The 14,882-nt window shown below is 41.9% G+C and overlaps 1 protein-coding gene across 2 annotated transcripts in view; it reads left to right on the forward strand.

The window, feature by feature from the left end:
• Positions 1 to 14,882, forward strand: part of LOC137532013 (NACHT, LRR and PYD domains-containing protein 3-like) — an 86,899-nt gene that overhangs the window by 18,219 nt on the left and 53,798 nt on the right. The window contains exons 4-5 of one of the 2 annotated variants that reach the window (XM_068252101.1): positions 2,096 to 2,267; positions 10,921 to 10,986. In XM_068252101.1, the coding sequence (XP_068108202.1) occupies positions 2,096 to 2,267; positions 10,921 to 10,986 (238 nt within the window). Of the gene's footprint in view, positions 1 to 2,095; positions 2,268 to 10,920; positions 10,987 to 12,471; positions 12,536 to 14,882 lie in introns of those variants that run through there. The other variant, XM_068252102.1, reaches the window with a different exon arrangement.

Genomic DNA, 14,882 nt, shown 5'->3' on the forward strand with positions numbered 1-14,882 from the left:
AAATTAGACGCAAGTAATGCATTCGTAGTTCACTACGCAATACACATGTTAACTACGCCTAGTGGGCGTAAGCTACGTGTAGTGGTACTTCGCTACACGTAAATCCGTACACGTAGTTTTGAAACTTCACCTACGAACTACGATTCGTAGATGCGAACTATGATGCGTAAATTCGCACTGATGTAGTTTCTGCTCATCTCTGGTTTCTGCCCCCGTTATCCCTCTCAGGCATTCCGGTTAGTTGAGACTTCCAGATGCCCAAGTTCTGTATAATAGGGACATTGCTGTACTTGACTTAAAAGCAGTAGCGGCGCATCGGGGTCTAGATTTTTCCCAAAGCAATTTTCACCTTTCAGTGCTCCTCCCTTTCATTTGCTAATAACTTTATCACTACTTATCACAGAGAAATGATCTATATCTTGTTTTTTTCACCACCAAGCCAATTTGAGTTCCACTAATTACCATAGTTCTAAAGGTTTTGGAATCAATAAAATGACAACAGTGCCCAAATTTATGCACCTGCCTAATTTTATTTAAACAATTATTGCGCACTTTCTGTAAATCCAATAAACTTAATTTCACTTCTCAAATATCACGGTCTGTGTCTCCTATATGATATATTTACAGTATCTGACATTTTTATTGTAACAACCAACTATTTATACAGGAAAATCATGATAGTTAACAAGGTTGACCAAACTATTGCATCCCACTGTAGATGTTACTTTCATTTTATCAATGACCACGGCATTTTATTGATGCCGGTGGTCATTGATCACAGGAGCTTAGATCCGTGTACTAACGGGCAGCGATGAGAACGTGAAAGCCAGCGTGCTTGGGAGAGAGCAGGAGCTCGGATAGTCTGTCACCAAACCTCAGGGGGGCACCCGTTGCCTCAGCGGTTACTGACCCACTTATCCCCTTACCAACCACCGTTTTGCATTTGAGTCTTTAAACTCCTGCCATTGTTTCCACCTCTCTTTATGCCCCTCTCTGTCACCCCGCACATAACTGGTGAGATCTTCCATTTTCCAGACCTCCTCTAGCTCCTCAAACTACTCCCTTACCATAGGGGTTTGGGTGGATATCTAGTATTTTGCTATGAGGATCCTACCATGAATCTCACCAATTAATTTTTTTATATTTTCTAATTGGCCAATCATTACAATTCAGGAGAAAGAATGTGAGGTCCTTTGGGGGTGTTACCCCTGTAATCAAGTGCATGTACTTTTCAACATCTCCCCAAAACCCCTTTAACTCCCTACATCCCCAAAAGATGTGCAGAATGTCAGCCCTTCCCACTCCACATCGCCAACACAACGCCGAGGTACCGTGGAACATCCCGCTCAATATTTCAGGGGTGTAGTACTACCTCGCAAATATCTTGTCCTCGCATGGACATAGATGACTTACTAGCCAGTGTCAGTACCTTCTCCCACTGTCCCTCCGTAAATGTCCTTTACACATCCCTCTGCCAGCTATTGCAGATTGTTAAGGCCGGCTCTTCTGTTTGTTAAGGAGTGAGTAGAGTTTTGAGTGCTGGCACACACTTTAAAGTGATCCTTAAGTCTATTAAAAAAATGAGATTTACTCACCTGGGGCTTCCCTCAGCCTTCTGCAGCTGATCGGTGCCCTTGCAGCCCGCTCCGATGCTCCAGGACACGCCCGCGAACACTTCTGGTTTGGTTGTCACCGGCCGACAGGCATGGGAACGCGAGTGAGTCTTCGCCTTCCCAGCCATAATATCGCCCCCTATGCTGCTATTGCGGCTAGGAGGCTGCAATAGCAGCATAGGGGAGGCCTTTTTGCATAGATCTATCTGTCTGGAGATAGTGCTTTTGTAAAGAATAGGAAATACTGAAAATCCTTTATGAGGAGATGGACTAGCCAAAAACTTGACATATATTTATTAGCTACTGTAAGGGACAGCAACATGGGAGAAAAGTAATTTATGGCTCATTTTGTGCCAGAAGAAATGTACATCTTATTTGTATGCATGTACAGGTATCTCACATTTTACAAATGTTCACTAAGCTTTTCCACAGAGATAATTGTAAGTCTAACACTGGCCATTCTAATTCTTGTTTGTAATTAGGACTCTGTGGCTTTGAAAAGGCAATGCAATGAAGCTGCTGGGATCATCATGAAAGATATTTTTCATATGGGAAGAGAGGCTGTGATACAATTCTGGGAAACCCTTTATGTGCTACAGACTGAGGAAAAATGTCCCAATCTGCAATCTGTATTAGATCAAATCAGTCAAGAAGGTAAATATTACTATTATTATTATTATTATTATTACTATTATTTTGTATTTATAAAACACTTTACTTGATTCACTGTCCTCAGAGGAGGTTATAATCCTGCCATAGTCATATGGTATAGCACTGCAGAACTTTACTGAGTACATAGTCATGTCACTGACTGTCTTCTGAGGAATTTAAAATCTAATCCTACCATAGTCATTGTCTAATGTCCTACCATATTATTATGAACTGCTTATATAGCACTGGCATCTTCTACAGAACTTTAGACAGCACATAGTCATGTCACTGACTGATCTCAGAGGAGCTCACAATCTATTCTTACCATAGTCATAGTCTAATGTCCTACCATTTTGTTATTGGATATTTTTATAGCACTGACATCTTCTGCAGCACTTTACAGAGTACATAGCCACGTCACTGACTGTCCTCAGAGGAGCTCACAATCTAATCTTACCATAGTCATAGTCTAATGTCCTACCATATTGTTATTATGTATTTATATAGCACTGACATCTTCTGCAGCACTTTACAGAGTACATAGTCATGTCACTGACTGTTCTCAGAGGCGCTCACAATTTAATCCTAACATAGTCACAGTCTTATGTCCTATATTATTATTATTATTATTATTATTATGTATTTATGAAGCACTGACTTCTTCTACAGCAGTGCTTCTCAACATTTTGCTGGTATGTACCCCTTTTAAAACCCTAAATGTATATTTAATCGTAGTACATAATTGGTTCTAAACAATTTCCAAGCATTTACTATTGTTTTTAATTAGCTAAAATACTAATTTGGTGTTGATTAAATAAGATGTATCATTTTCTAAAACTCTAAATTTGTTATTCTTGGTTAAGTACATCAAGCCCGAGTACCCCCTGAAACCATCAGACGTACCCCATGGGGTACACGTACCGCACGTTGAGAGTACACAGTCATGTCACTGTCTGTCTTCAGAGGCGCTCACAATCTAATCCTACCATAGTCGTTGCCTAATGTCCCACTGGATTATTATTATTATTATTATTATGTGTGTATACACAGTAGCACTGACATCTTCTGCAACACTTTGCAGAGTACATAGTCATGTCACTGACTGTCCTCAGAGGAGCTCACACTCTAATCCTACCATAGTCATAGTCTACTGTCCCACTGTATTATTATGTATGTATTTATATACCACTGACATCCTCTGCAGCACATTACAGAGTGCATAGTCATGTCACTAACTGTCCTCAGAGAAGCTCACAATCTAATCTTACCATAGTCATAGTCTAATGTCCTACCATGTTATTATTGTATATTTATACAGCAATTGCTTTTTTTTTGCAGCACTTTAGAGACTGCATAATCATGTCACTTACTGTCTTCAGAGGAGCTCATAATCTAAACCTACCATAGTCATAGCCTAATGCCCTACCATATTATTATTATTATTATTATTATTATTATATGTTTATATAGCACTTTGTAAAGTACATAGTCATGTCACTGACTGTCCTCAGAGGAACTCACAATCTAATCCTACCATAGTCACAGTCTTATGTCCTACCCTAATATTATTATCAGTGGCTAAGTAAACAGGCAAAAAAGTGACAGTGCTCAAGGATGCACCTGAATTGCAAGCCTACAGAGGCAATGCAGAGCCCCTCTGGAACTAAATACATGCCTTGAATACAAAACAGATGCAAATTATGTGCTAATTCTAATTAGTGATGGGCGAACACCTGGATGTTCGGGTTCGGGAAAGTTCGCCGAACATGGCCGAGATGTTCGGCATGTTCGGGCCGAACCCCGAACTTCCCGAACATCCCTATTTTGGGGGCCCTATGGGGTCGCAGGCATAAGGGGGGAGCATGCCCCGATCGCGGGGGGGGTCGGAAATTCCCCCCACCCCCTCCGCTAGCGCTCCCCCCTCTGCCCGCTTCCCCATTCAAAAGTTTCAAGAAGTACCTGTATAGCGGATGGCCTGGCAGTGGGCGGCACTGTGGAGTGAGGAGGAGGAGGAGTCCGGAGAGTGACGAGTTGAGGGAGGCCGGGCAGCGGGCGTGAGGTCAGCGAAAGGGCGGAACTTCCGCCCTTTCTCTGACCTCACGCCCGCTGCCCGGCCTCCCTCAACTCGTCACTCTCCGGACTCCTCCTCCTCCTCACTCCACAGTGCCGCCCACTGCCAGGCCATCCGCTATACAGGTACTTCTTGAAACTTTTGAATGGGGAAGCGGGCAGAGGGGGGAGCGCTAGCGGAGGGGGTGGGGGGAATTTCCGACCCCCCCCGCGATCGGGGCATGCTCCCCCCTTATGCCTGCGACCCCATAGGGGGGCCGTATTGCGGCCTGTTCGGCCGAACAGGGCCCTGTTCGCCCGAACAGGGGCCCTGTTCGGCCCTGTTCGGGGGCATACAGAAGTTCGGGGCGAACCCGAACTTAAAAGGCCGAACACCATGAGGTGTTCGGCCGAACTCGAACATCACCCGAACAGGGTAATGTTCTGCAGAACCCGAACAGTGGCGAACACTGTTCGCCCAACACTAATTCTAATCAAAAAAGTTTTTTGTTTTTTTTTAAAGTGGATGTGAAGCAGTGAATGCAGCTAGCCACAAGTATACTTACATTCAATTTGCACAGTGGGAGACATGGCAGCGCTTTCAAACAAAACTTATACCTAAATGATTTAACTGCATTGATGTGCAGAGCTCCAATAACTGGACTATATTACACAACTAGCACTCACTACAGGCAAAGGGGGGTGTTAGCTTCAGTGATAATGTGTGCACAAATTATTACCTAATAGACTTCCCCACAGCGGTGACGTACCCCCTCGGGGAAGACCTAACACTAATCTAACAATAAAAACATAATAATCCTTGTGCTGCTTATCATAAATGGTATACACATTTCATAAAACAAACAGACAAAAAAGTGACAGCGCTCAAGGATGCACCTGAATTGCAAGCCTACAGAGGCAATGCAGAGCTAAATCATTCAGGTATAAGTTTTGTTTGAAAGCGCTGCCATGTCTCCCACTGTGCAAATTGAATGTAAGTATACTTACAATAATACAATACAATAACATTTGTAAAGCGCTTTTCTCCCATAGGACTCAAAGCGCATAGCTGTGTCTCAGATTAATGCAGGGTTTCAGGCTGGGTTGTGTTACAGAGGAGATAGTCAGATGTTCATGAATGCCAGACTGAAAAGGTAGGTTTTCAGTTTAGACTTAAATGCTTCCAGGGATGGGGCTGTCCTGATTGGGTGTGGCAGGGAGTTCCAAAGTGTAGGGGCAGCATGACAAAAGGCTCTGTCTCCAAAGGTTTTGAGGTGGACTCTGGGGGTGACCAAGGTGTTACGTCCTTTTGATCTAAGATTGTGGGGGGTGTGATGTAGTTGCAACAAGTACTTCAGGTATCCAGGGCCCAGATTGTGCAAGGATTTGAATGTCAGTAAGCCAATCTTAAACAGAATTCTCCATTTTATCGGTAGCCAGTGGAGTGAGCTCAGGGTTGGTGTTATGTGGCAATGGCGGGGTTGGCTCGTTAACAGCCTTGCGGCGGCATTCTGTACTAATTGCAGGCGGCGTAAGTCTTTCTTATGCAGGCCTGTGTAGAGGACGTTGCAGTAGTCTAACCTTGATGTGACGAAGGCATGAACTAGGGTTGGAAGATCCTCTGAAGGAATTAGGTGTTTAATCCTTGCAATATTCCTTAGGTGAAAGAAGGAATGTTTCACAACAGCTGAGATTTGATTCCTGAAGCTTAATTTCCCATCAATCAGTACTCCCAGGCTGCGCACACAGTCTGAGTTGTTCAGGTCTGAGCTCCCTATCCTTAGCGGTGTTGGTTGAGACTGGAGCTGCTTTGCTGTTGAGCCCTGGCCCTCGATAACAAGAACCTCAGTTTTGTCAGCATTAAGTTTTAGCCAATTATTATTCATCCACTCCTGAAGCTCAGCTAAGCATGCGTTTATTTGTGGAGTAGGGTCTGTGACATCAGGTTTGAATGACAAATATAGCTGGGTGTCATCAGCATAGCAATGATATGTCAGGCCATGTTTTTGTATGATTTCTCCAAGTGGCAGCATGTATATGGTGAACAGTAAAGGGGATAATATTGCGCCCTGAGGTACACCGTGTTTTAGTGGTACAGGGTTGGAGAGGAAGGGCCCTAAGGCTACCCTTTGTGTTCTGCCAGCCAGGAAGGAGTTGAACCACCGGAGAACAATGCCATCTATGCCACAGTACACTTGTAGCCTGTTGAGTAAGATTTCATGATCGACTGTGTCAAAAGCCGCTGAGAGGTCGAGCAAAATCAGGATGGAACATTGACCCTTGTCTCTTGCAATGAGCAGATCATTGCAAATCTGGGTGAAGGCTGTTTCACAGCTGTGATATTTCCTGAAACCAGATTGAAGAGGGTCAAGGATGTTGTTTCTGTAGAGCCTGGCTTCAAGTTGGAGGTAGACAGCCTTTTCAATAACTTTTCCCAGAAAGGGAGGTTTGAGACAGGTCTGTAGCTGTTTAGAGCATCTGGGTCTAAGGATGGTTTCTTGAGTAGAGGCCTGACGATTGCTTCTTTCAGAGTAGAGGGAAACCACCCTTCTTGTAAGGAGCCGTTGACTATTTTGTGGAATGCCGGTGTAAATAGTTCAGGGCATTTCAACATGAACTTAGTGGGGCCAGGGTCCAGATCGCAGGTAGTCTGGCGAAGGTTTGAGAGGATATCCAAGATGTCTTTTTCAGTGATTACCTTAAACTCAGACCATGGTGGTAGGCTATTTTTGCACCTGTTATATGGCTCTGCATGGGTTTCTGGGGCTGTGAATTCAATGGCAGATCGTATGGAGGAGACTTTGTCTTGTGGTTAGCTGCATTCACTGCTTCATATCCACTTTACAAAAAAAAAAAAGATTAGAATTAGCACATAATTTGCATCTGTTTTGTATTCAGGGCGTGTATTTAGTTCCAGACGGCTCTGCATTGCCTCTGTAGGCTTGCAATTCAGGTGCATCCTTGAGCGCTGTCACTTTTTTGTATGTTTGTTTTGTGAAATTTGTATACCATTTATTTGATCAGCAGCACGAGGTTTATTATGTTTTTATTGTTAGATTAGTGTTTATCTTACTCTGGACTGATGAACAGCAAGGCTTTTGGAGATTTGGACTTTTTTAACCCTTTCCAGCAAGTTAACCATTCTTAAAGAGACTCTGAAGTCTCGTAAAAATCATGTTTTTAATTAAAAAATGTGTCTAACATTTTGCCCTACCTAAACCGCCGCATCCCCGCCACTGAACTCTATCTAAATCCCCCGTAACTCCCCAAAATCCACGATTTTCTTGGTCATGGATTTTGCTGCTGTTGCAGGCAGAGCTATGAGCTGCAGCTCTGCCTCTATGCCCATCTATCAGCTGCGTATCTCCGCCTCTCCCCCGCCCCTCTCAGTGAAGGAAGACTGAGAGGGGCGGGGAAGAGGCGGCGATCCGGGCTGACAGACGCACTGAGAGGCTGCAGCTCTGCCTCTATGCCCATCTATCAGCTGCGTATCTCCGCCTCTCCCCTGCCCCTCTCAGTGAAGGAAGACTGAGAGGGGCGGGGGAGAGGCGGCGATCCGGGCTGACAGACGCACTGAGAGGCAGGGCTGCAGCTCATAGCTCTGCCTCTCACGGAAGCGCTGCCCGGATTGCTCCCCGGGGAGTTTGGGGGGATTTAGTTAGTGTACAGCGGCGGGAGTGCGGCAGTTTAGGTAGTGCAAAAATGTTAAACACATTTTTTAATTAAAAACATGATTTTTACGAGACTGCAGAGTCTCTTTAAGAATTGTTAACTTGCTGGAAAGGGTTAAAAGTCCAAATCTCCAAAAGCCTTGCTGTTCATCAGTCCAGAGTAAGATAAATTGTCTATAAATGGAGAAACCTCAGCACTGCTGCTACTCTCCCTAGGAGTAGATAGGGAGGTGAGGAGCACATGCAGACAGAATGTAGCTCTACTCCTCCTGCTGCCAGGACGATGACAGCCAGCCTGGATAGGGCAGCCAGGAAAAGAGAAAGAGAGGCTGTGTGTGTGTGTGTGTGTGTAGTGTGTGTGTGTGTGTGTGTGTGTGTGTGTGTGTGTGTGTGTGTGTGTGTGTGTGTGTGTGTGTGTGTGTGTACAGTGTGTGTGTGTACTGTGTGTGTGTGTGTGTGTGTGTGTGTGTGTGTGTGTGTGTGTGTGTGTGTGTGTGTGTGTGTGTGTGTGTGTGTGTGTGTGTGTGTCTGTGTATATATACTGTATGATTGGTGTCTCTCTCTCTCTATCCCTCCCTCTCTATGTGCCTGCTGTGCATATTTTTCTCTATACAGAGTCCCCTCCTGCATAATCTAGTAAAAAATAAAGCAGACAGCTCAGAATGCTTCACTTCACAATGAAGTCTGTACTAACACTCCATATAACGACAGCTCAGGCCAGGTGATAACTCCTCACGCACTTTACACTTGCAGTTCTCTCTGTGAATTAACATCCTAGGCTCTATTCACAATAAGCAGTTAGGTAAAATCCTTTTGGATGGTAAAATACCTCATGCGGTATTTCACACTTTTTTTTCCAAATTCACAAAAGTTTTCCCCCATGACGCAGAAGTTCAGTAATTTACCGAACAAACATGCCTCAAATCACTAAGCTATGGTCAGTAAGTGTCACTTACCAGCCTTCTAGCAGGGCAGCGGGCAGACAGGGAGCTGTGTGTGTGTAGGACTCAGAGGTTTTCCAGACTGTGCCGCCTGTCATCCCTTTAGATGTGCTGCAGCCACCAGGGGGTGGTGTATGCTAGTGTATGCTAGAATACAGATTTACACATCTAAAGGGATGCAGGAAAGCCATCGGAATTGTCAGCTTCCTCGGATTTGATACACTGAAAGACCCACCGGCATCCGTCACATCCAATCACAGTGACAAGCAGGCTGTGTGGCTCTCCTTATTGGCTGCCTGGCTCTCCCCAAAGGCTGTCTGTCAAATCCACCACACAGAGACAGCAGGGGGAGAGAGAGTTATCAGCTGCTGTGAGCTAGAGAAAATTACCGAACACTTTTGCCCAGTAAATGAAATGTGGAAATCTTTTTAAATTGACATTTCTTGACATTTCCCGAGGTAATTACCGCACAAGTCGGTAATTTACCTCACTAGTCGGGAACTGTGATTTTCTGTGCGGTAGCAGGTTTAGTGAATTGAGACTTGGGAAGGTGATCAGTAAAATCAGCTGTTTTGAGCATTACCAAATGCGGTAATGCTTTGTGAATAGAGCCCCCTGTGTTTAACTTTAGACTTGTGTTGTTATTTTAAGGATTGAAACCTTAACTTTAGAAATCACTCCTTAACTGAAATACAGAATTCTTAACTTTATGTTTGCCTGAGGTAAATTGCTTACTGAATACTACATGCTTTATCATCATGGGGATAACATTAAAAACAGTTCAGAAACGTTATTAAAGACAGCAGATGAGCTTAGTAAATTTTAGCCAATGCTTGACTCCCAATCATGCCTTGCATGGTTGTTCTAAATATTATCAGGTGGTTGTAACCATGTGACTCAGTTGTGTATATTCAAACTAACTTGGAAAAGATTTGCCTGGTATTGGATTGATGGTTTTTAACTGCCTCTGGAATTTGCAATTCAATAGCGTATCTATTGAATTGTAGAATTTACTTAACCACTTAAGCCCGAAGGGTTGAAATTTTTTTACATCCGAGCAACTTTCACCCCCCATTCATTTGCCAATAACTTTATCACTACTTATCACAAATAATTGATCTATATCTTGTTTTTTCCGCCACCAATTAGGCTTTCTGTGGGTGGTATATTTTGCTAAGAGCCACTTTACTGTAAATGCATTTTAACAGGAAGAATAAGAAAAAAATGGAAAAAATTCATTATCTCTCAGTTTTCAGCCATTATAGTTTTAAAATAATACATGCCTCCATAATTAAAACTCACGTATTGTATTTGCCCATATGCCCCGGGTATTTCACCGTTAAAATTATGTCCCTATCACAATGTATGGCGACAATATTTTATTTGGAAATAAAGGTGCATTTTTTCCGTTTTGCGTCCATCACTGTTTAGAAGCCCATAATTTATTAAATCATATTGATATACTCCTTTGACATGCATATTTAAAAAGTTCAGACCCTTAGGTAACTATTTATGTTTTTTTTTTGTTTTTTTTTTATTATCGTAATTTTTTTTTTTTTTTTTTAATTTAAACTTGTATGTGGGTATTTTTTGGTGTGGGAGGTAAACAGGGTTTTTTTTTTATATATTTATATGTTTATTTTTAAAACTTTTTTTTTAGGTGTAATTTGCTATTTGGCCACAAGATGGGCAGAATCAAAAGTCCTAGGAGCGATCGATCTCGCTCCCAGGCAGAAGAAAGGAGACCAGAGCTCAGAAAAGCCGCAGCGTCTGAAGAGACGCTGTCGGCTTTTCTCCGGGGGGGTCCGATCAGCGAAAGGGATTTATAATCCCTTTCACTGATCGGTGGGCTAGCGGCCAGCAGCGGGAGCGCGCGCGACCCGCGGGAGTGCGCGCAGCCCAACTGGACGAGAAATCTCGTCCAGTTGGGCTTAAGTGGTTAAATTGGAAAATTTACTTAAATTGGAAATAACAAAATTAAATTGATTTTCTTAGGTTTCCATCTGGTGGAGCAGATTTTATTGGATACGTGCGGACACGACTTGCCTCCAGATCTACGAGGTAAAAATGTTCAATGTGAAAATAAAAAATGAAACATGCATTTTGTTTCCCTTCCTTCACTTATTTAAAGCAGGCCTTAACTCAGAACTTCTTTTCTGGTCTAAAAGATAAGCAACAGCAAAATAACCTTTAAAGAAAAACATGTCTTTGTCACAGTTGACGCACATCCTGCAATAAATCTGCAGTGTGTCTAATTCCTGCTTTCATTTCAAGCTTAACAGTGTTGTAGTATAAATAATGCCTTAGTGTTATTATTATTATTGATTTATAAAGCGCCAACATATACCTTGGCACTGTACAAAGTAAGGAATGAATATGAGATACATAATATTACAGACAATGGTGTACACCAAATATAGACACTGGTACAAAATACAGAATTGATACAAAATACAGAGTTGGTAATTACAGTGACAAATGTAACACGATGAATAAAACATATAACAAAATGCAATACACCAAAAGGTGAGAAAGCCCTGCCCTTGTGAGATTACAATCTAAAGGAATAGGGGAAGAACAAGAGGTTAGGTAGTATACAACAATATGCATAACTAGAGGCTGTGTGTTTTTAGGTTATCTAAGGAGTACAACTTGGTCAGAGGTCAAAGAGGGAATGGCCTAAGTCAGAGTATATGCTTGTCAGAAAAAGTGAGCTTAAATATCTTCAAAGGTTGGAGAGTGACAGATGTGTTGTGGAAGGGAATTCCAAAGAAGGGGTAAAGCATGAGAGAAATCTTGAATACATGAATGTGAGGAGGTGATTCTAAAGGACAAATAAGGTCATGTGTAGATCTGAAATTGTGGGTGAGTTTGTATCTGGAAACTAACGAGGAGATGTGCAGGGAAGTGGGATTGTAGAGAGCTTTGTAGATCCCTTAAAGGACCATTATTGCGAAAAATGTTAAAATTCTTGTAAGCACAAACAATTAAAAAGTATGTTTCTACCAGAGAAAAATGAGTCATAAATTACTTTTCTCCTATGTTGCTGTCACTTACAACAGTTTGCAGAAATCTGACGGAACCAACAGGTTTTTGACTAGGCCATCTCTTCATGGGGAGTTCTCAATATTTAATTTATTCTTTTCAAAAGCACTCTCTGGAAAGAGTCTATACAAAGATACAGGCCACCCTCTCTACCTGTTTACACACTATTCTGGAAATTGAACTGAGCAACAGCTGTTCACTAAATGCTTTTGAGGGTAAAAAAAATAATGAGAGTCCCCCATGTGGAGATGGGCTAGTCCAAACCCTGTCAGTTCTGTCAGATTTCTACTACCTACTGTAAGTGACAGCAACATAGGAAAAACGTAATGTATTGCACATTTTACTCTAGAAAAAATGTACTTTTTATTTATATGTGTTTTTATCCATTTTAAATTCTCCAGTTTTCCGTTATAGTGGTCCTTTAACAGTTTGAAATGGATCATCTGGTTAATTAGCAGCCAATAAAGAGCTTGACCAAGAGGAGCAGGGAAAGAAGGAGGAGGAGCGAGAAGAAAGATGTCGAGCATCCAAGTGCAGTACAGTTTGGAGGGGTGCCAGTCTGTTGGTTAGTTCACAAAGTAGTTTATTATAGAAATTAAGGCCTCTTGCACACTGCAAGCAATTCAGATTCAGATTCCGCTTTTTAATCTGTTTTTACTTCCGATTCAGATTCAGATTTGCAGTTTGCTCCTTGCACACTGCAAATCTGAATCTGAATCGGAGGTAAAAACTGATTAAAAAGCGGAATCTGAATCTGAAATTCTTGCAGTGTGCAAGAGGCCTAAAGCGGTTTAAAACTCTGACAAAATTTTCAACAAAAATGTCTTTTCCTACTTTTTATAACCCATACAATTATCATATTTGCTTTTGTGCACAAGTATTATTATTCATTTAGATATTATAACTTCCCAAAGTTCAGTTAATTTACTTTGAAAGCTGCTGGTGCATTTTATTCATAACTGTTGTCATTCTGTTGTAAATGCAGTTATTTCTGATCTGTTTTTCACCCCAGGACTCATCAGCTGAAGTCCTGCACAGCCAGAGAATGTTTACATAAATGTATCAAGTAAAGAATGTGTACACAAGATAAGATTATAAACAGTTCGGATGCGGGTTCTCCCTGCTGAAGAAAGAGTCATCCCTGTGATGTAACCCTTTGTATGCTGTTTTACTAAAAAAAAAACATTGTGTTAGTATATTATATGCTGTAAATAATCTTTTAGAGCAAAGAAGAAATTCTAAGTTATATTCCGTTTTAATTGTAGTACATTAGTATTTAAAGTTTATTGACTTACCTTATCTATGAATCAAAATGTTTTAGCTTAGTTTGCCTGCATTTCCAAAGTTAAGGCATGTTCATCCCTTGCCTAGAAAAGATTATAATGGTAATGGTAAATTGGAATGGAAGTGAACAGGCAGGTCTACAGCTATGACAGTATATTAAACTGAGCAGTTTTCACTTAAACTTTGCTTTCTTAAAACCGAAATTATTTGTGATAATTCAGGTTGGAGTGAGCTCCGACATGTCCCCTAATGCATCACTGCTGAATATAGGCAAATTATCCATTGTTGTCGCTGTGAGATAGCCACACCTCCAGATCCGCTGGATCCATGCCAGGCACTGATGAGGATCAAGCCGAAACAGTCTGTATGCATGTTGGATTATTGATGACACATCATTGCATTCCAGTGGATCTGGAGGCGTGGCTAGCTCACAGGAACAGCAGTGTATAATTTGCATATTTCAGCAGTGATGAATTGTGGAAAACATCTCAGAGCTCACTCCAACCTGAATTATCTCAAATACTTTCTGTTTTAAGAAGGCAAACTTTTGTTTTCTTTTGACTATAACTCTAAAGAGATTTACCTCCGTATCTAAGCAACTACTGAATACTCTGATGTGAGAAATGTGGACAAGGTAAACCAAAATGTCTCATTTTTAAAAATATACATCTAAATTTACTTGAAGACATTGGAAAGTAAGAAGTTAAAATGTTCACTTCAATAATCAGTGTCTTACATTGTTTAACTTCTTAAAAAAAGGTACAGTTAAAAAACAGGAGGTAGTCCTCTTTCTACCGGCATGTGAACCATGCTTGATGCCAAAATAATCTCCCCCCCCCCCCCCCACACACACACACCAATTGACTGTGCCATAGCTGTGCTGCATACTAACTCACCCTTTGTGAATTGCTACACCCCACCGCTCCTTCTGTTTGAATGGCCATGCAATGTCACTGGTGTTGGTGATAAGAAAGGTCACAGTGATCTGGTGGCAGGAGAGTGCTGGGATTGCCGCTGGCACGGATGAGGTGTTCTGCTGCAGATAGCAAGCAGAATTGTAGCTGGTAAGGTGACTTGAGGGGGACACTATACCACCAGAAAAAAACCTAGATAATGTGGGAGGAGGACACCACTAGACCAACAGGGAATGCTATATGGGGGAGGACACCACTACACTACCAGGAAATTATATATATATATTACTATATTATGTTGAGGGAAGGATCACTACCCCACCAGGGAAAATAAACAGTATACAATGGGGGGGGGGACCACAAGACCACCAGGGAAAGCTGTACAAGGGTGGGAGGGAGACAACTTAACCACTTGAGGACTACAGTCTTTCTAACCCTTAAGGACCAGGCACTTTTTTTCCACTCAGACCACTGCAGCTTTCACGGTTTATTGCTCGCTCATACAACCTACCACCTAAATGAATTTTGGCTCCTTTTCTTGTCACTAATAAAGCTTTCTTTTGGTGCTATTTGATTGCTCCTGCGATTTTTACTTTTTATTATATTCATCAAAAAAGACATGAATTTTGGCAAAAAAATGATTTTTTTTAACTTTCTGTGCTGACAATTTTCAAATAAAGTAAAATTTCTGTATACATGCAGCGCGAAAAATGT

The sequence above is a fragment of the Hyperolius riggenbachi genome, chromosome 9 (assembly GCF_040937935.1).
Source record: "Hyperolius riggenbachi isolate aHypRig1 chromosome 9, aHypRig1.pri, whole genome shotgun sequence".
In the NCBI taxonomy this organism is placed as follows: Eukaryota; Metazoa; Chordata; class Amphibia; order Anura; family Hyperoliidae; genus Hyperolius; species Hyperolius riggenbachi.